At 32.8% G+C, this 22070-nt stretch overlaps 1 protein-coding gene across 1 annotated transcript in view; it reads left to right on the forward strand.

The window, feature by feature from the left end:
* LOC127709614 (uncharacterized) overlaps positions 1-22070 on the forward strand; it is a 401059-nt gene that overhangs the window by 177140 nt on the left and 201849 nt on the right. Inside the window, exons 60-74 of the mRNA XM_052215217.1 lie at positions 2378-2636; positions 3057-3220; positions 4062-4235; positions 4805-5014; positions 5534-5576; positions 6429-6586; positions 7465-7632; positions 8125-8343; positions 10023-10065; positions 12878-13038; positions 19173-19346; positions 19748-19960; positions 20229-20271; positions 20540-20703; positions 21116-21286. Coding sequence (XP_052071177.1) covers positions 2378-2636; positions 3057-3220; positions 4062-4235; positions 4805-5014; positions 5534-5576; positions 6429-6586; positions 7465-7632; positions 8125-8343; positions 10023-10065; positions 12878-13038; positions 19173-19346; positions 19748-19960; positions 20229-20271; positions 20540-20703; positions 21116-21286 — 2364 coding nt within the window. The remainder of the gene's footprint in view (positions 1-2377; positions 2637-3056; positions 3221-4061; positions 4236-4804; positions 5015-5533; positions 5577-6428; positions 6587-7464; positions 7633-8124; positions 8344-10022; positions 10066-12877; positions 13039-19172; positions 19347-19747; positions 19961-20228; positions 20272-20539; positions 20704-21115; positions 21287-22070) is intronic.

A 22070-nucleotide genomic window follows, 5' to 3' on the forward strand; every position in this document is an offset into this window, starting at 1 on the left:
ATTTTCAGATGAATCTAACAATCCATTGTTGGGTTGCTGCCACTAAATTGATAATTTTAAGGAAATTTTGCAGTTTTTGGTTATCTTAAATATTATTATAGATAAAGATAAACTGTAAACAGCAAAAATGTTCAGCAAAGTGTAAGATCTACGAATAAGTTTTATATGACCAAAATTGTAAATTGACCCCTTAAGGAGCTATTGGCATTTAAGGACAATTTTACACACTTTGTTTATCATGTTATTCTAACTTTAAAAAAATTTCTCCTCTGAAACTACTGAACCAAATTAAACCAAACTTAAGCTGAATGATTCTTAGGTTATCTAGAAAAAAGTTTGTGTTTGATTTTTTGTTTCCTCAGAAAACATGGCTGCCATGGCTAAAAATAGAACATAGGGTAAAATGCAGATTTTGGCTTATATCTCAAAAACTAAAGCACTTAGAGCAAATCAGACAAGAAGTTAAAGTATTCATAAGGTCAAGGTCTACCTGCCCTGAAATTATCAGCCAAATTGAGTATCTGATTTTTAGGTTATTGTCCCTGAATTGATGATTTTAAGGAAATTTTGCACTTTTCGGTTATTATCTTTAATATTATTATAGATAAAGATAAACTGTAAACAGCAAAAATGTTCAGCAAAGTAAGATCTAAAAATAAGTTTGACCGACATTGACAATTGACCCCTTAAGGAGTTATTGCCCTTTAAAGACAATTTTTCACAATTTGTTCATCTAGTTTGCTTATTTTAAAAAATCTTCTCCTTTGAAACTGTTAAATCAATTTCAGCCAAACTTGGGCTGAATGAGTTTCAGAGTATCTAGTTTAAATTTAGTATTTTATTTCCTTGTATGTCAAGAAACATAGCCACTATGGCTAAAATAAAACATAGGGGTAAAATGCATTTTTTTGCTTTTGAAGAAAATATGACAGATACAAAGAACATTTAAATGGCATTTTTAAGCTACTCATTAATATATGTTGAAAAGCAAAAATAATCATTGATGAAAGATTTAAGCAAAAAATTACAGGTGAGCGATTCAGGCTCTTGAGAGCCCCTTGTTATATTTTTTCAACACTGTATCTCACTGTAACTGTGTTTCCTAACATAAATACATTTGTTTTTATCCAGCATCTTATATTGCTGCTTCAGCAAACATTTTGCAATACAAATTTGTTTCAAAAACTGTTGAAAATGATTGTACCTTATAAAATTTAAACAAAAGAGGAGGGACGTATGATAAGAGCCATTATTTGGTCCCTGAAAATCCAAATATAGGGAAAGTTTTCAATCCTTTCAAAATTATGTTAATTTCATTGATAAACAAGTTTATATAATCTTGACAGAATATTTGTAACGTCAAAATAATAAAATAAGGAGATGTTGTATGATTACATGTACCAACTGGACAATTACCCACCAAAGTTCAAATAAAGTGGATATAAGCAATTATAGGCAACTGTACAACCTTCAACAATGAAAAAAACCCATACAGTATAGGCATCTATAAAAGGCCTCGACATGAAAAATATGAAATAATTCAATTGAGAAAAATAACAGCCTAATTTATAACAAAACAATTTACGAATAACAAATATGACAGATGTCAACCAACGACAACCACTGAACTACAGGCTCCTGACTTGGGAAAGGCATCAACATGTTTTGCACTCAATTTGGCAGCCCTAATTCAGATATGTAAGATAAAACTAAAAAATACAAAAACTGATGTCTTACCTTATGAATATCTGAAGGATTTTATTTGTTAGATTTTAAAATACTCTTTGATTTTCAAATTTAAGGGTTCAAAAAAGTGGCTTGATGATGCATTCTCTTAACAAACTTTCAGGTATTTTTTATTAGCAAATTATGGTTTTGCAAACCAAACTGTATCTTGATTTTTCAACCTGTTTTTTTGCAGTACAATTCTATTCAGAACAAGTCAATTTAACATATTTTTTTGAAATTTCATTATACACAGGATTCTATCAGATTCTCCTCCAATGTGTATGAAGGTTTACATTCCCAAAACCTTGGATGAGTTAGAGAATCAGAAAAATCTAAAATGAGGGACCATTTTTCAGAAGGGGGACTTTTGAAAATATCTTATATTTATACACAGTCATGATTCTTTTTTTTTAGGGTGTGAGAAATCATTACCATATATTTTACCTTTAGTACCTAATACAATGAGTTGTCACCTGACTGATACCTGTACAGGTGTATACACTCCATTTTTGCACTCATGATTATTTTATACTTTTAGGATGTGAGAAAACATTACCATATAATTTACCTGCAATACCTAATACAGTGAGTTGTCACCTGACTGATACCTGTACTGGTGTATACACTCATGATTATTTTATACTTTTAGGATGTGAGAAAACATTACCATATATTTTACCTGCAATACCTAATACAGTGAGTTGTTACCTGACTGATACCTGTACAGGTATAGATTGTTGTATAGATGTCTCCCAGATCAGTAGGTCTGTCAATGTTTACATCAAACTTGATGCCTGTAACAACAGATTGACAGCAGGAATCGAGAAACTTACATTTGATGTGCCTCTGCTGAACTATGAGTTTGGTCAGAAACAAAGCTTCAGGTTAATGAATATCTTTAGGATTGAGTAAGTTTTTAGTTTTACTACCTCTACTGAATTATGAGTTTGGTCAGAAACAAATCTTTCAGCTTGATAAATATAAACAACACCTCAGGTTAATGAATTTGATGATTGAAAATTTGTAATGCTTTTGCATTTCATCTTGGTGAAAGCAGAACATTAAGTTTCAAATTGAAATGCAAATCTCTTTTTAAAGGAATGGAAGTAAAATTCCCTAGGAGTAGTACATATATAAAGACGTTTTCATTGTCTTTTATCAGATATAAAAAGCATATTTTAAATTAATTTTCTTGGACTACAATAAGTTTTTAAGAACGAACTTATGAATGAATATTTTCTAGAAAAAAATTTGCAAATGTAATGGAAGTGTTTGAAAGAATTAAAGAAAATTAAAAACTTTTCATCTTTGTTTCATATTTTTTTCAGTTATTCTATCATAGATTTATCAATGGAGAAGCAGTTTGTAGTAGACATGGATGTTAGTGTATGTTTTGAAGCCAATGCACCATGTGTTTTTACATCAACCATCATGAAGAATGCAAGATTACCTAAACCTATATGTGACCTGAGTAGTAATTTGTCTTTTGAAGGTACAGATTTAAAATTTTTACTCTCTTTATCCATACACATGTTTGTTTGTAGACATGGGACAAAGAGATATGGATAAAAAGGGATGTGGGGAATATATTAATGAGACAGCAATCAAACGTTTGATCTTCAGTCAACATGAGGAATGTTATATATTTGGTATTTGAAGTTTGAAACATTTTCCAATTTTTCATAGAAATCTGTTCTAGCTGAATATTTCCAATTTAATTATAACACAGAGTTCAATTGTTAGTAAAGCAAAATAAAAAACAAAATCTGTTTGCACGTTTATGATTGTGGTATTTTAATATTTCCACTGTAAACTTATCAAACATAATATTTTGATGTTCACTTTTATGCCCCCGCCGTAGTAGAGGGGGCATTTAGTTTTACCCTTGTCCGTCCTGTCCGTCCAAACATACCCAAAATTGGTAACCGTTCTTTAACTTCAGTTTGCCTCAACCAAATGTTATAAAACTTATACTTATTACCACAAAACACAGATCAAGTTCTTGAGTTATGCCCCTTTATAAATGGAAAAATTGCTAAATCTGTTGTATCCGTTCTCTAACTTTAGTTTGCCTCAATTAAATGTTATTGAACAATGAGAGCACTCAAACCTGCAAGCAATTTCTAATGACAAAATGTAGAAATATATGTCATTAACGTTAAAAGAAAAGAAAATGTCAATGATTAGTACATTGACTCATTCATATTTACAAGCAGGGGCATCTGTGGTCCATAGGCACATTCTCCATTTATTTGATAAAATTCATTGTATCCTGGGTCCCTCTTTGATAAAGCTATGAGAGTTATGTTATGACTGATGCCTTTATATTACAGACATATCCTTAAAAGAATTAGCTGAGAACCTTCTATTGGATGTAACACAACAGTTACCATCATATGCTGCTGACATATTACTAGAGAGACTTGGTATATCCCAATGGATGCAGGATGTACCATGTAGTCCACAGTCATCACAGTATGCCCCTAATGTCAAAGGATGGAAAATATGTATGTTATTTGTTTTTAATGTACATACACATAAAGATCATATCACTATTTTAGAATCTGTTCGATGAGACACCAGATTTTGCATCATTATTGACTTTATATAACAATCACTCCAAATTTGTGGCATAGACATATGCTCTTGTGACATCAAGATTTTACAGGAATGTCTGTGATGTTCTGTAATGCTGGACAAATAACAATAAAGTGTCTTATTAATTTTACAAAATATGAAGGTAATCATTTCAATTAACCAGAAATGCTTGGCAAGTAAATGGTTGGTAGAATCCCTATAACATTTTACAGCATTAGTTTAAACACATAGAATAACAAAAAAATACAAGATGTTGAAAGATTATTTTAATATTTTGCCAGTTAGGCCATGAAACATACTATCCCAGAGTTGTCAAAAAAGAAGATTCTGACTAGTCCTTCTGACCTATTTATCACTTATTTGTACCTTAGCCTGTAAGATTTGACCCTTATATTTTACAGTTTACCCTTCAATGTACATCTGCCTGACTTGTAAGGGTTATATAAACAAGTTAGATTTTAACCCTTATTTTTTGCAGTGTGCCCTTCAGATCTACCTCTCCGGGATTTAACAGGAAGTTTAAGCTGTACAATACCAGATTACTGTACTGGTATAGACTGCTGTGTAGAGATCCCACAAATTGGTCGTACCTTTCATGTCTACCTGTTATTAGATGCTTGTTCACACAGACTTAAAATAGGAATAGAAAACCTGGGATTAGATCAAGCTTACTTTAACTTCGAGTTTGGTAAGTATAAATGTATAGTCTTTGATTATTAAACTGAAGTATTTACAAAATGTGATATAGGTAATCTTTTTGATAGCAATATTTACTCAGTAATATTTTCATTACATTTTTCTCAAGATCTACGAAACAGAATGACTTCATATTTATTTATCAGCTTGATCCTGTAGAGTTGTAGGGTCTGTCAAGACATCTATTTCTGTTATAGGATACTTTGAATTACAAGAGGGGTGATGTGTAATCTGCAGCACATTTTCTTGCTTACATGCAATTTGATAAAAAAAAAATACTGTAATACTTGAAATGGATTTATTACGTCTTTGTTTATTTAAGTATTCAGATAAATTTATCAATCACATTTTTTCATCAAAAGAGGAAACAACTGATTTAATTTAATTTTTTTAGTTTATGAGTTGAATACACACATACAATCTATCGAAAGCTCTTCTTTTAAAGTGATCTAGCCCATATCAGAAGGTTGATAGTGAGTGTCTTCCTTGAATAGAAGACATTATTTTTCAGATAAAGTCCAGGAGATTAGGCTAAGCAAGCTTTTGACCTTACAGTAAGTATGATTTATCATCATTTTAAGTCTTGTATTAAGAAAGATCAGGTGAACCAAAGGAAAGGTATTAGAGAGGATGAAATATCTGAAATATACCAAGTAAGGTCAGTTTCATGACCTAACATTGTGTAGGTTTGTTTGTTGTTTGGTGATTAATGCATTTTCAATATCTTGGCTTTAGTGTAGAGGTTACTTTTTATTGGTGGAAAGAACCATGACCATTAACAGGAAAACTGGCAATACTTGTCAATAAAGAACGGAGTCAAACACACTACAGAACTCATAACCTCAGAGTTGACTTGGTTACTAAGTGATCACTGAAGATGAACAACTTAGACCACTCTGCCACCTCGAGTGGTAAAGGTTGAGCTTACAATCCTTGCTGGGTCAAACAAAAGACTTTTCTTAGTTTAAAATTAGTAATAACAGCTTCTCTGCTTTGCATGCTGCATTAAAAAGTGAGGAAAAAGACTACTGATAGCTACAAAAAGGAGCAATACACCCCCCAAAAAAAACAATGATGTTGGTGTTATTGAAAACCAAAACATGTCTTGACTTTACTGATCTGTCAGCTGATATTTGACTGCTATACTATCAGTACATCTAGTTCAGTGTCATATTATATAAACTATTTTAAGGAGACATTTGCCACCTAACAGAGAATGAATATTTACCCTTGGAACAATTTAGCTGACTAGGAATCCACATAGTACAGAAACTGTATTTTGATACACATGGAAAAATAGAAAGAGTATTAAAATATACAACAGCTGACATGCTGCTTAACGTAACTAAATGTTTATAGTTTAAGTATAAAAATTATTTGCTGATTAAGATTATGTGAACTTACAGGTATTCAGTGAGTGATTTGGTAGGCAAGAAGAAGTACATTGTAAATATGAACATAACAGTTTGTTTGGAACCTTCAGGATCATGTATCTTTACATGGGACATTCTTAAGGAGGTTTATTTACCTAAACTTGGCTGTGATTGGAATATAAGTATGGCTGGTAAGTTAACCTTCAGGATCATGTATCTTTACATGGGACATTCTCAAGGAGGTTTATTTACCTAAACTTAGCTGTGATTGGAATATAATTATAGCTGGTAAGTTAACCTTCAGGATCATGTATCTTTACATGGGACATTCTTAAGGAGGTTTATTTACCTAAACTTGGCTGTGATTGGAATATAATTATGGCTGGTAAGTTAACCTTCAGGATCATGTATCTTTACATGGGACATTCTAAAGGATATTTATTTACCTAAACTTGGCTATGATTGGAATATAAGTATGTCTGGTAAGTATCTTTACATGGGACATTCTCAAGAATGTTTATTTACCTAAACTTGCCTGTGATTTCAATATAAGTATGGCTGGTAAGTATCTTTACATACTAAACTGGGATGTGATTGGAATATAAGTATGGCTGGTAAGTTAAACACAAGGATTGACCTATAGCATAACCCATGCTAATGGGGGTGTCCCTTTTGCATTGCTTGATGTGTAAATGAATCCTCAAGTCTGATTAGAATGGAGATGTTAATGTCAATGCTTGATGTATGTAAAATGTCAGACTGTCTACATGATAAAGACCCCCTGCAACAACTATTTAAGGGATATGAAGATTACCTGTTGCATGGCTTTTGAAAACAAAATATGCAATGCAATGGTAAGTTCTTAAGATCATTCATTATCTTACCACATGGATCTAATTATGATTAAGATTTTTTAAACAACTAATATGAACAAGTCATATTTTATATACAATTCAATGTTTTATTTAAAGTTTACAATGCAAAGTGACTGCAATCTTTACCTGCTCAGAAATCTTTAAACACTTAAATTTAATTGATTGATTGATTTTTTCGTTAATTTTTTTCATAGATTTTTCTCCCTCCAAGCTGCTACAAGATAGTGGGTTTACAGTAGCAGACAATCTACCAGACGTAATCCTTTCCCAGGTACTAGAGAAAATGGGTGTGATTGACTATCTATTAACACCACAGTGTGATCTGGGGGATTATACACCAAGTGTGAATGGATGGATCAAAAGTATGTATCTTTGAAAGGACTAAGTGATTATGCATATATTTATTATAAATATTTTATCTGAGAACCAGAAAAACTTGAGTATTAATTATTGATATAAACAAAATCTTCCACCATTAAGCAGGATTTAATTCGTTTAGCTACATGCTTTAAATGCATATCTGTAAAGAATTATATTGTATTCTTCTATATTCGTGTCACTGTTTATTTGAGTAGGAACAAGGAAGTTTAATAGGGTCAAGGTCATCTTCATTGGAACTTTTTGACTTGCATCAGCAGTGAAAATATTGATATTATATGAACTATTCCTAATCATTTTCTAGAACTGTTGGGAGGGTGATTGTATGGGAATTTTGCATTCTGGATTTTTCAGTACTTGAGATTTTTGTTGTTGAATAGAGGACTTGAGAGGATGAAATGTCAAAAATATATTAAGATTTAAACATGTATAATGTCATATTTGACCATAAATGACTTAATGGCTTTTTTTTTCAGAATGTCCAGCAGAAGTGATCAACATAACCTTACCAAATCTCCCCTCATATTTTACCTGTAGGATAGATGATACCTGCACAAAAGTTGATTGTTGTATCAGGATTGAATTTTTGAAGAGAAACATACACTTAGAGCTTGATGTTGATGTCTGCTCAAGAATAATCTCATTCAGTATTGAAAAACTGAAGCAAGATTTAACCATATTTAACTATAATCTAGGTATATAAGATAAGGCTTACATTTCTTCCTTCCTGATATTTTTGAAAATTAGAATAAAGAGTTGCTCCAATAATTTTTCTCGTCACTAGATACAAATTTCATAAATTAAAACAAAAGATAATATTATCACAATAATTGACTATCTGTCTCAATCTTTGGAGCAAAAGTGACTGAAATATATTGAAATTGAGCTAAGGAGAATAGGGCGGGCAAAAAGACTTAAGGATCACTGTTAGTCATTTTAACCTTATTCTCCTAATTTATATCTACTTAAATACTGCATTAATTATGAAAAGTATTTAATTGGGGACAAGCTATGGGATAATATAAGATTTTGTGAAAATTGACAAAAGTTAGCAATTTGAATATTTCCTTGAAATTTGTTGTGTGGCTGGAAAGCGAGACTAGTAGCACATAAAGATCTGTGTCATTGCACAACATTCTGCATTACACTTCATTTATCTGCAGTTCCTAGAAAAAAAACTTGACACAATTCAACCAAAGTTGCACAGATTCTTGTACAATACATGAAGTTGTGCACCTGCTTTTTAAAAGTTAAGGGTTGCCCATACCTAAACACGGACTATGCCAGTTTGCTTTACATATAAAGTGATCTCAAGTTAATAGTCATAATAGTTTACTTCATAACCCCTGCAAACATAGTTTTGGCAGGTATATAAAAATCACCCTGTCTGTTCATGAGCCTTTTAAAAATCTTCTCCAGAAGTGCTTGATGGATATTGGTGAAAAATTATTCAATAAGATTTATTAAAAAAAATAATAACATCGAAAAAAAAGAAGAAGAAAAATGAGAATGTGCATTATGTAATAAGCCTACCTTATTGACAATGCCTAGGAAAAAAATTATTTATAGGTACACGTTACCTGTTACAAATCTTATATTAACCTCTCGTGATTTTTCCCGCAGTGAATATAACGTTTTGTCAAAGAAGATTCCCTACGTTTTTAGCCAATGAGAAAAGAGATTTATATGCCCTACCTAGGGGCATTATGTTTTTCGGTCTGTGCGTCAGTTCGTCCGTCCGTCTGTCCAGCTTCAGGTTAAAGTTTTTGGTCAAGGTAGTTTTTGATGAAGTTGAAGTCCAATCAACTTGAAACTTAGTACACATGTTCCCTATGATATGATCTTTCTAATTTTAATGCCAAATTAGAGTTTTGACCCCAATTTCAGGGTCATGTTTATAGTCATATAATAACATGAATTATTAACCTCAAATTTAGAAATTTTTACGATGTATTTATAATTGCAAAAACTGTGATGGGATAGATTTCAAATTAAAAACTCACATTTTAGATTTTGACTGCATTTTTGTTTTTACTATTTTCTAAATCAAAGTAATATATTGTTATAGTGATTTTGTAGATTTTTCAACAATTGCAATAATAAATGCATGCAAAAATTTCTGAATTTACATTTATAAGAGATAGATGTGTGAATTGAAACAGTCCACATTTCTTTTCTGTTTAAATGTGTATTTATAGAAGTGCTTAAGTACATATAGCACCCTATCAATTATTACTGTCTGTTTGTAGGCGGACTTAATTGAAACATTGAACATTAATGATTGTAATCAGGTGGGCATCCTATTGAAATTTGAATTTTACTTCTTTCTAGTGTGCTAAACAGTTTTTAAGACACATATTTTTTTCTTCTTCAGATATTGGAGGAAAACTCAAACTTCTGGATTTTGTGTCATTAGAGTAAGTTTTATGACATATTATTGGTATTCACTTTTGGTCATTTAACTCATAACACTGACCTGCCAACTTTCCTCATATTTATGAGATATTTCTACTTGTAGAGGTTTTGACTGACTTTTGAAATGATGTTTTATATGAACTGAATACCTCAGAGCAATAAACTCAGTCCTGAAAATCTCAGTAATAGAAAAAAGAGATATGAAGTAAAAACATTTTTACTTTATTAAAGAGGCACTAGCTACGAGATACATAAAAAATCTAAAATATGATTTTTTTTTGTTCAATGATTAATGAAAGTGAAATAGTGAAATAATAATTCGCTTTTAGCAGCCAGTATGGTTCAATTTTGTCAAAATAAGCTGAGAAACATTGATGATAAATTATTCACTTGCAAGTGAATAATTCGACCTCATTGAATCCTTATTCATGTGAACTTCAATTTAACCCCTAAGTTAGAGATGGATAATGCATGAATGGTGCGTGTTCATGTATTTAAAGGAAAAGAATGTCAACAGTGAAAGTGAAACAAAGGTATATCATTTGATTGACTGATTCGATCCACAAAAAAATCATTCTTATACAGGTAAAAACGATAATAAACATATATTTTTATACAACCGCAAAAAATTTTTTGGGATCGTATAATGGTATGATGTTGTCGTCGTCTGCGGCGTCGTCCGAAAACATATTGGTTTCCAGACAATAACTTTAGTTTAAGTGAATGGATCTCTATGAAATTTTTTAAGAATGTTCAATACCGCAAAAGGAAGGTTGGGATTGATTTTGGGGATGATGGTCTCAACCGTTTAGGAATAAGGGGCCTGAAAGGGGTCCAAAACAAGCATTTTTCCAGTTTCAGGATAATAACTTGTGTATAAGTATTTCGATTGCTCTGAAATTGTACCACAATGTTAAATACCACAAGTAGAAGGTTGGGATTCATTTAAGGGGTTATTGGGCCAACTGTTTAGGAATTAAGGGCCAAAAAGGGGCCAAAAACAAGCATTTTTCTAGTTTCCAGACAATAAATTGTGTGTAAGTGTATGGATCTCTCTGACATTGTACCACAAGGTTCCATATAACAAAGGGAAGGCTGTGATTGAGTTTGGGGTTAATTGCCCCAAACATGTAGGAATTAGGGGCCAAAAAGGGCCAAAAACAAGCATTTTTCTAGTTTCCAGACAATAAGTTGTGTTTAAGTGTATGGATCTCTCTGAAATTGTACTACAATGTTCCATACTACAAAGGAAAGGCTTGGATTGAGTTTTGGGGTTATTGCTCCAAGTGGGGGGTTTCAAAAATTTGGGGGGGGGGGGGGGTTTCCAATTTTTTAAAGGGATTCATATTTTTTTTTTCAAAATTTTTCAAATTCGAATTTTTGAAAAGTATTGCGCAATAGATTTGTAAGATCTTTGACCACATTTATTTTGTGTCAGAAACCTATATTATGTCATAAATTTGATCACAATCCAAATTCAGACAGTATCAAGCTTGAATATTGTGTCCAAATTTGCCCACACTGTTCAAGGTTCGACTTCTGCAGTCGTATCAGGCTGCGCTCAGCGAAGCATTTTATTAATCTATAAAATGAAATTAAACAGACCTAGAAAAATCCAATTGCACGAGTTCCTATCTATTTATATCTATATTTATGTTTATATCGCTTATATGACCATCGGAAGTCTTCGGAGGTCAACTCGATAGTTAATTAGATGGTGTCTCGACTAAAATACACACAAGACGAAGCTACATAATATTGAGCCCATGCCCTGTAAATTGTTTATTTTAGACTTTTTATAATTTGATTAAATGTTTTACATTGTTATTAATCAAATATGAGAATTTGAGTCAAATCGACGGTGAACATGAATTTGAAAGCTAGTGCCCCTTTAAAGAACCTATTTGTATCAAATAATCCTTGCATCTGTCTTATATTTAAAAAATGCATAATACATAATTCAAAAAATTAGCCATAATGTAAATAATTTATTCCAAATACGTATGACGATGCAAAAGGATAAGTATACTTTTATTTCATCAGGACAATACACAGAAAAAATACCATAATTAAATCTTAAACTGTTCTGCTTGTGTAAGTGTAAATTCATTCCAGTGTGAAATGTTCTCCTAGTTTTTATCTTCCTCACACAAGTGTGATTATTTCATCAGAAAATAAACCTAGGGAAAAGTTGTTATGAAATTTTAAAACTATTGAATATACTACTTAAGGACAGAGTATACTGCTGGAAAATATTTACTATTACACATGTCTCACGCAATAAGTATGAGAAAAGACTTAGTAGAAAAAGATAGAAAATACCAAAAAGCTTACTGTAAATTCATAAATTATTGCAAGGTTTTTATTAATGCAAATAATGCAACTGTGTGACTATCGCAATAATAAGAACTCACATTTTGATATTCGATACATATTACTGTATGCAGATTTTCCTGAAATTGCAATAATTAATCTCATATTTTTGTTCATTCTTCAAAAATCACAAATATAAATGCACACAATAATTTCTGAATTTACAGTAATTAATTCAATGGTTAATGTAAAAGACAGAAAGAAACACAGTAATCTTGAAAATTTGCTTTTACATTGTCATAAAAAATGTTTCTCCATTCTTTTCTTTCTTAGTTATACCATAGACAACACCAAAGATATAAATGAATTCAGAGTAAACCTCTATGTTACAGTACAGTTGAATGAGGAAACAGTTCTTTATAATAGAAAATCAAAGGATATATAAATCTGTATTGTTGAAAGACACACCTCTAATTGATTATTTCTTTACTTTTTCTTCAGTTATACCATAGACAAAACACAAGATAAGAATGAATTCAGAGTAAACCTCAATGTTACAATACGACTAGATGATGGAACTGTTCTTTATAAATCTATATTGTTGGAAGGTGCTACTTTGATAAAAATACCATGTGATTGGAATACTGGATTCAACATTAAAGGTATGCAATAGGAAATTCATATATGTTTTAATTTTTGTCTCACCTGCGACGAAAGTCGCGGAAAGCGAGACATAGGGATTGCTTTTCTGGCGACGGCATCAACAATTGTTAAGTTTTCTGCTTAAGTTAGTTTGATAGGAAACACTTGTGATAGATCATTGATATTTACTATGAAGTTGCATTACTATCAGTACATATCAGTTTGACGACTATTTTGAGGCCCTGCCCCTTAGGAAATGGTCCAGTGACTTTGAATTAATAAGCAATTTTCAATGTTAAGTTTTCTGCTTAAGTTAGTTTGATAGGATCTACTTGTGATAGATCAATGATATTTTGTATGAAGTCGCATTACTATCAGTGCATATCAGTTTGATGACTATTTTGAGGCCATGCCCCATAGGACATGATCCAGTGACTTTGAATTAATTAGAAATTTTCAATGCAAAGTATTCTGCTTAAGTTAGTTTGATAGGATCTACTTGTGATTGATCAATGATATTTTGTATGAAGTTGCATTACTATGAGTTCATATCAGTTTGAAGACTATTTCGAGGCCCCCTTTGTCATGGTCCAGTGACTTTGAATTAATTAGCAATTTTCAATGTTGAGTTTTTCTGCTTAAGTTATATTGATAGGAACTATTTACAATAAACAACAATTTATTTTCTATAAACTTACATTACTGTCTGTACATCTCAGTTTGTTGACCATTTCAGGCTCTGCCCACTAGATCATGGTCCAGTGACTGAATTAATTAGCATTGTTGCTGTCCATCAAATTGTCTTTTTCTGAATTTTTTGCCGAAAGGCGAGACATATCTCTGTGTCAACAGTTTATGAATAAAAGGTTTGAAAATTATTCTGCAAATATAATGTTATGCACTTTTATCACGCAAGCTCAGTTAATGAATAAATGCCTCAATAATTATAACTTCATCAGTTTTTGGAAAGTTTGCTATAGCTTGCTATAGCAATAAACTTTCCTATGCCATCGGCCTCAAACCGGAAGTTGGACAGACTATCTTACTATAGGATGTGTGTTCTACTACTAGATAATGTAGTACTAGTGTTTGAATAATAATTTATATAGGAAAATGCTTTTGAAAGTTCGAGTTACTTCTATTTTGATAAGCTTACAGCTTGAATAAAAATGGACTGAATGTTCACCGACTATTCAAATGAATCCAACTTTATTTTGAAAATTTAGAAAATGGGTATCACAAACAATACTTCGAGGATCTGATCTGCGTGGAAGATAAAATCAATACACATCAACACGAGGCAGCAGTTTCTACGTTTTATTCATTGAAAATTAAGAGGGCCCAATATTTATTTCGAGGTGTGTGTTGTTTTTCTTTTACATTCATGAAATTAAAGAATTCTTACTGTTAAGAATATCGTAATCTTTTCAAATTTTACCTTTGTAAATGGTATTAGGTGTGACCTCTTTAAATTATGCATACTTTGAACTGTCAGCCATTTTGTATGTTTAAGTGACCTGTATGTTTTCCTACGGGATTCCCCAGACATGCGTTTAATCCATATATGTGAACCTTCCGATGGGAGTACAATAATCCTGGTGGCAGGGTCTCCCCCGTCCTCCGATTGAAGAGAAAATAAATACTGTGTTAAAATATTTCATGAATGAACATTTGCCATCGCCATTTACGATATTTACAAATGTTTATTAAAGAGGTAAAAGCCAGAGTGTATCGAAAGTATCCTCATATCTCAACCCATAACAAACTCAGCCTATAACATAATCGGCCTCACAAAATCGGACTATAATTACTATAGAACCATATGGGATTTTATTATTTTTAATTTTCAAATGACTATAACTTGAAAACAGTAAGTAAGACACACACGGTCTTCGGTAATGATCACAGGACAATGAAACAAATCAAATAAAATATAGGGTGGGTCCCTGGGGGTCACCCCCACCCCCCTTCAATTTGAGAATGTGCTTTTATCTTGTAAACAGTCGTGATCCCCACCCCTAAACCATATATATTCTTGTATGGGACAATAAAACAAATCAATTGAAATATTGGGGGAGTCCCTGGGGGTCACCCCACCCTCCTTGAATTTGAGAATGTGCTTTTATCTTGTAAACAGTCGAGATCCCCACCCCTAAACCATATATATTCTTGTATTGGACAATAAAACAAATGAAATGAAATATTGGGGGAGTCCCTGGGGGTCACCTCCACCCTCCTTGAATTTGAGAATGTGCTTTTAACTTGTAAATGGTTGAGATCCCCACCCCCACCCCTAACCCATATATATTCTTGTATGGGACAATAAAACAAATCAAAAAGCTAAAACGCGATGGTCACGCTAAAGTGCGATGGCATACATTAAAGTGCAATGGTTTGATGGGCTAAAGTGCAATGGTCTGTACTATTTAATGGAACACGCTAAAGTCCGATGCCGCGATACGCTTAAGTGCGTTTTTCTGCAAAAGTGCGTTTGTTCGGGAAAGTATGGATGTTAAATATCATTATGACTTTCCAAGCCGTTTGTACATACAAAAATGGACATGTAGGTAAACGAGGATGTTTGTGCAGACGAAGGTGTTTTACTAGACAAGAAAAGAAAGGAAAGGGAAACAAATGATTCCAGTCTGGAACATTTTTGGTCGGTGCTAGAATAGTTTGTATCCAGAGTTTTTTCCAAAAAAAATCACCCACAGTAACAGAAATGCAAACATTTGATCCCGCTGTTAAGGACTTATAGACTTTAAACTAAATTCAGCTTTGTCGGCGGGGACAAACGTGTTTCTGTCAGGATACTGGAAAAAAGGACTTCTCTTTCACATAGAAACGGACAATAAGGGGAAGGTGTATACCGTAAAAGAGATTGAAAGCGGTAAAATACACCAAGTGTGAAAGTATTTAATTCGTCCCAATTTGATTTAGAAACTCCTTCTATGTTTGTAATCTCATGTCATTTACTTGCGTGTATTAAAAGCTACTTTTTTTACTTCTAATCAAATTATTTTATAAAACAATTTTATACAATATGGTTTGTCATGTCTGTCAAATAGATGGATACTCGCCAACAAGACAGTAAACTAACGACCATAGGTGTAGTATCATAATATGATTGCCTATTGAGAAAAGTCTATATCCAAGACTAAATGAAATTAATGTAATTAACTATAGGTTACTGTATAGCTTTTAACACGAGCGTTGGCTAACCCCGCAGATAGTATTATATAAAGACCAAAGGGAAAAATGACGGACTGATTTATATACAAAACAATAAACAAAAAGAAATGAGAAGATGTGATGTAATTGTCAATGAAACAACTATCCAACAAAGACCATATGTCGTTGGCACCTAATAACATTATGAACTTCAACCTAGAGCCTTGCCTGCGTCGCATAGCAAGCTATATAGGACCACAAAATGACTAGTATAAAACAATTTAAAAGAGAAAGACAACGGCATGAGATATAAACAAAACAATAGATGAAAAACTAATAGAAACACAGCAAAAACAAAAACCATTGCATGAACCCCATTCCCGTTACACTATCGCACTTTAGCGTGTTATACCATTTCAATTTAGCATGTCACATACCATTGCTCTTTAGCGTGTCACATACCATCACACTTTAGAGTGTCATCTGATCGCACTTAAAAAAAACAACCTTCGCACTTTAGCGTCTTACACAATCGCACTTTAGCGTAGACCATCGCACTTTAGCGTGACCATCACACTTTAGAGTACCATCGCACTTTAGAGTCCTACATATATATTCTTGTATGGGACAATAAAACAAATCAAATGAAATAGAAGTTGAGTCCCTGGTGTCACTCCCACCCCCTCCTTTTTGAAAACTTTTTAACAGTCGAGATCCCCACCCCTAAACCATATATATTCTTGTATGGGACAAAAAAAAACAAATCAAATGAAATAAAGGGCAAGTCCCCTGGGGATCCCCCCCCTTTTTGAGAACTTGTAAAACAAATCAAATGAAATATTTGGGGAGTCCCTGGGGGTCACACCCACCCTCCTTGAATTTGAGAATGTGCTTCTAACTTGTAAACGGTTGAGATCCCCACCCCTAAACCATATATATTCTTGTATGGGACAATACAACAAATCAAATAAAATATAGGGTGAGTCCCTGGGGTATATATATTCTTGTATGGGACAATAAAACAAATCAAATGAAATATAGGGGAAGTCCACGGGGTTTACCCCCACCCCCCTTCTTTATGAAAACTTGTAAACAGTCGAGATCCCCACCCTGAACCATATATACTCTTGTATGGGACAATAAAACAAATCAAATGAAATAAAAGTTGAGTCCCCTGGTGTCACTCCCACCCCCTCCTCTTTGAGAACTTGTTAAAAGTCGAGATCCCAACCCCTAAACCATATATATTCTTGTATGGGACAAAAAACACAAATCAAATGAAATAAAGGGCAAGTCCCCTGGGGATCCCCCCCCCCTTTTGAGAACTTGTAAACGGTTGAGATCCCCACCCCTAAACCATATATTCCTGTTCGTCATTTCAAGAAGATTTGAATGACATACAGGGTCAATCCCTAGGCGTTACTTATGCATATCACTTTACTAGACCAAACCAATCTGTACTGGACTTTGCCCAATGTCAGGCGACCATGGGAATGAGAATTATGAGAGCTTTGTTTGGGAGACTTCGTAACAGCATCCTGTTACAATTATTTCTTGTTAACAATGTGTCAACTCAACACAGAGGCAAAGATAATATCAAATGAATGGCTGAAAACCAAAAATCTCAAAATGTCATTGCCTCAATGCTGAATTTCACAGCAGCAACTAAAATGTACTACGTGGTTATAAAATAAAGTACCTCTACGAATCTAGTGTATATTAACTTGTTATTCCTGTCTTCATATTGCCATTATATAAATAACACATAGCTGAGAGGGTGATAGAGCAGATTGTTTCCCCGAGAAAACATTATCAACTGAGGCGAAGCCAAGGTTGACAATGTCTTTTCGAGGAGTAACAATCTGCTCTATCACCCTCTCAGATATGTGTTATTTAATTTATTATAACTGAATGTTCTGTTATTACTGTATATTTAATTTCAAATTCAAAGTAATAAACTATGTCGTCTTGTACATAACAATCATCCGTATTTATTAAAGCGCACACTTGAGCAAGCGTCTCCGTGAAGGGTAATAGAGTATTTGCCATGGGATAGAGTAAATTGTCTCCCTCTTATTAACCAATCAAAATCTGGCATTTTGACTTGAAGTATAATAATGTTGATTAAAGCCTTTCATATAAATTCACTTTCATTATAGTTGTATTGATTTAAGTTTGCTGTCTTATTGAAATTAAGAGATGTGGTAATTTTTGCGAATGAACCAGCAATTCAAAAGAGTCAAAGGAGGAAGATATACAAATAATTATAGGTCACTACGGTCGTCAACAATGAGAAAAACTCATACCATATATTAAGCTATAAAAGGCCCTGACATAAAAAATGTGGAACAATTCAAACAAGAAAACTAACTGCTTAATTAGTAATAATACAATTTTTCTAAAAACAAATATAAAGGACCTTAATCAATAAAAAAAAAATAAAATCACAGGCCCTTTACATGGGATGGGCACAGAAAGAAATTAACAGAGCTTTCTGTATATTTGATTATTTTAAATCTACAGTTTAAGGTTGCAATAGAAATTATCAAAATTTTACATGACAAACATATGAAAAAAAGTGATTTATGATAATTGCTGATGAGAAAATGGTTTCGGAAAAAAATATGTGATTAAAAACATATTTGAAATAATACACATCAACAATCTATTTGAAATAATACACATCTACAACTTATTTGAAATAATACACATCTACCGTTGCAAACTTTCCACAAGTGCTATCCAGCACTTTGTTTTCAGCTGGTGATGACAATAATATGAATGATTTGCCTGTAACCTTAGTATCTTATTGCTATATTTATCTAGGAAAACAACAAAAAATTGCTTTGAGGTTGTTTATGATAAAACTTATCAACCAAACATTGTCACCTCGCTAAACTTCATTTGCAAATTGATGAAGTTTCAAGATAACAGTAATTTATCTCAAAACAATTGCATATCACTCTTGTTTTCTGTATTGCAGATTTTTCCTTGCTGTCTTACATACACAAGTTATCTCTGCCCAGCAAAGATCAGCTGACTGAATTAATGGCTGCTAAACTGGTTGAAGAGTTAGGAATAGGGAGCTTACTTCAAGATACACCTTGTCAGAGATCAAGCTCTGTATATAGTCCATCTATCAATGGTTGGAAAAATGGTAATTTAAACTTGGTTATATCTGGAATTATCAATGAAAGTAGGAATTTGAATATTTAATTTATTGATTTATTGATTTTTTTGACAAATTGTTTTATAAAGATTTATTCAAAACATGCTGCATTATTTTTCCCAGATAATATCAATTAACAAAAATTCAATCCTGTTTCTATGATTATAAATTAAATCCTTTTGCAGATTGTAAACACAGTCGAAACATTAACAGTGCTTTATTTGATGCTATTTTTGACTTACTTCAGGTTTTCTGTCATTTTCAAAGGTGACAACAGTAATGGATCTCCAATAGGTAAATACTGATGAATATTATCATCTTTGGAATTTTGATGAATTACTGTGGAAAGCTTTAACATTGTTGTGATCATATTGTATATTTATTTACAGAATGTCCACTGGCTGTCCCTTTCCCAAACCTGACCATTCCAGCCTCCTGTTACATTCCGTCTCACTGTACAGCTGTGGACTGCTGTATAGATGTGGATTTCTTACATCGTTCATTCCATGTCTACATTGATCTGAACACATGTGAAAACACATTCAAACTGGGAATAGAAAAACTCAAATTGGATCCTATAAGTTTGACAGATTATCAATTTGGTAAGAATCTTCATTTTTAATGGAAATTTAGAAATAGATATACAATTGTAAAAAACAAATCAAATAGATATGTGATATGTTTTGGTATTTCCATCAGTATACATTTCTGTTGACATGGGGACAGTGTTATTGTACAGTAGGAAAAAGAGCTTATGGTTGTTGAATGTTTTAAGTTTTATATTAAGGTAATAACAGTGCATTGTTATATAATTTAGTGTCAATGGAGAAATTTTGAATTATTAATTTAATTGCTTAACTCTTTTTTCAGGGACCACTGAGTATTTCAATTTGAAAGGAATTGTAAGAGTAGGGTGAGTTATCTATTTTGTAGTGATAGTTTTTTCAATTATTTTCCCATTTGAACAATTTTTTAAAGATAAAACTATCAATATTATAAAAATAAGTGCCTAAAGGCAGTGAATTACTTTACCAGCTATCATGTTCTGCAGAAAAAAATATGGTAGCTTCACAGAACAAATTAATATGTATAAATTCTATATGAGAATAAAACAAAGCCTAAGTTATCCTATAGATATATTAAGTTGCACTGTGGACAAGTTTTTTTTTGGTTGTTTTCAGGTACAGAATAGAAGATTTGAATATACAGAGAAAGTTCCGTGTTGACTTGAACCTGAGTATTTGTTTTGAGTCCAATGCACCTTGCCTATATGAGATTGTCCTGTTTAAAGATGCTCTGGTACCTAAAATACTTTGTGATTGGGAAGCTGACTTCTCTTTTCCAGGTTAGTTGGCATTCTTATTTGGAAAATCACTTTCTGTTCGATATGATCTTTTGCTCTATATTGTGCATATCTAAGGAAGCAGCTGGGAAATTTCAAACTTTCAATGAACCGAGGAATGACACTCTGATTATGGGGAACTCATCCACAAAAGTCATTTTAGCATTTTCCACAACCTGAAATTGGGCACCAACCTATACATGCTAATGCTAAGAGCCATATTTGGGTGGAATGGATTTTCGGTATGAAACAGCCACAAAGTATTGAAATTTCTTGAAAAAGTATAGTGACTCTCCTAACTCCTCATGCATAATTTGAAAAATTCAATGAAATTATGTAGAGCACATCCATTGCCCAAGAAATGTATGTTGTATTTTCCTAGTCACTGTTGAAAATATTTTTTTATGAAATTTAGATTTTTCTCTGGAGAAGTACACAGCAGATGCTGGGGAGGTACTAAACAACTTGAAAGAACCATTCATACAGAAATTGATGGAAGATTTGGGTATATCTAGTTACCTGAGTGATGATCCATGTAACATAACATCAGAGGACTTCACACCAAATCATCAGGGATGGAAATCAGGTGAATATATCTAGTTACTTGAGTGATGATCTGTGTAACATTACATCAGAAGATTACACACCAAATCTTTAGGGATGGAAATCAGGTGAGTATATTTAGTTACCTGAGGTATGACCTGTGTAACATTACATCAGAGGACTACACACCAAATCATAAGGGATGGAAATCAGATGGGCATATCTAGTTACCTGAGTGATGATCCATGTAACATTACATCAGAGGACTACACACCAAATTATCAGGGGTGGAAATCAGGTGAGTATATCTTAAGTCACCTGAGGTATGATGCATGTAACATTACATCAGAGGACTTCACACCGAAACATCAGGGATGGAAATCAGGTGGGCATATCTAGTTACCTGAGTGATAATCCATGTAACATTACATCAGAAGACTTCACACCATATCATCAGGAATGGAAATCAGGTGGGTATATCTAGTTACCTGAGTGATGATCTGTGTAACATTACATCAGAGAACTTCACACCAAATCATCAGGGATGAAAATCAGGTGAGTATATCTGAGTTTATCTGAGTGATAATCCATGTAACATTACATCAGAGGACTTCACACCAAATCATCAAGGATGGAAATCAGGTGAGCATATTTAGTTACCTGAGTGATGATCTGTGTAACATTACATCAGAGGACTTCACAGCAAATCATCAGAGATGGAAATCAGGTGGGCATATTTAGTTTCCTGAGTGATGATCCATGTAATATTACATCAGAGGACTTCATACCAAATCATCAGGAATGGAAATCAGGTGTGTATATATAGT

The sequence above is a fragment of the Mytilus californianus genome, unplaced genomic scaffold (assembly GCF_021869535.1).
Source record: "Mytilus californianus isolate M0D057914Y unplaced genomic scaffold, xbMytCali1.0.p SCAF_7, whole genome shotgun sequence".
NCBI classification, from domain to species: Eukaryota; Metazoa; Mollusca; class Bivalvia; order Mytilida; family Mytilidae; genus Mytilus; species Mytilus californianus.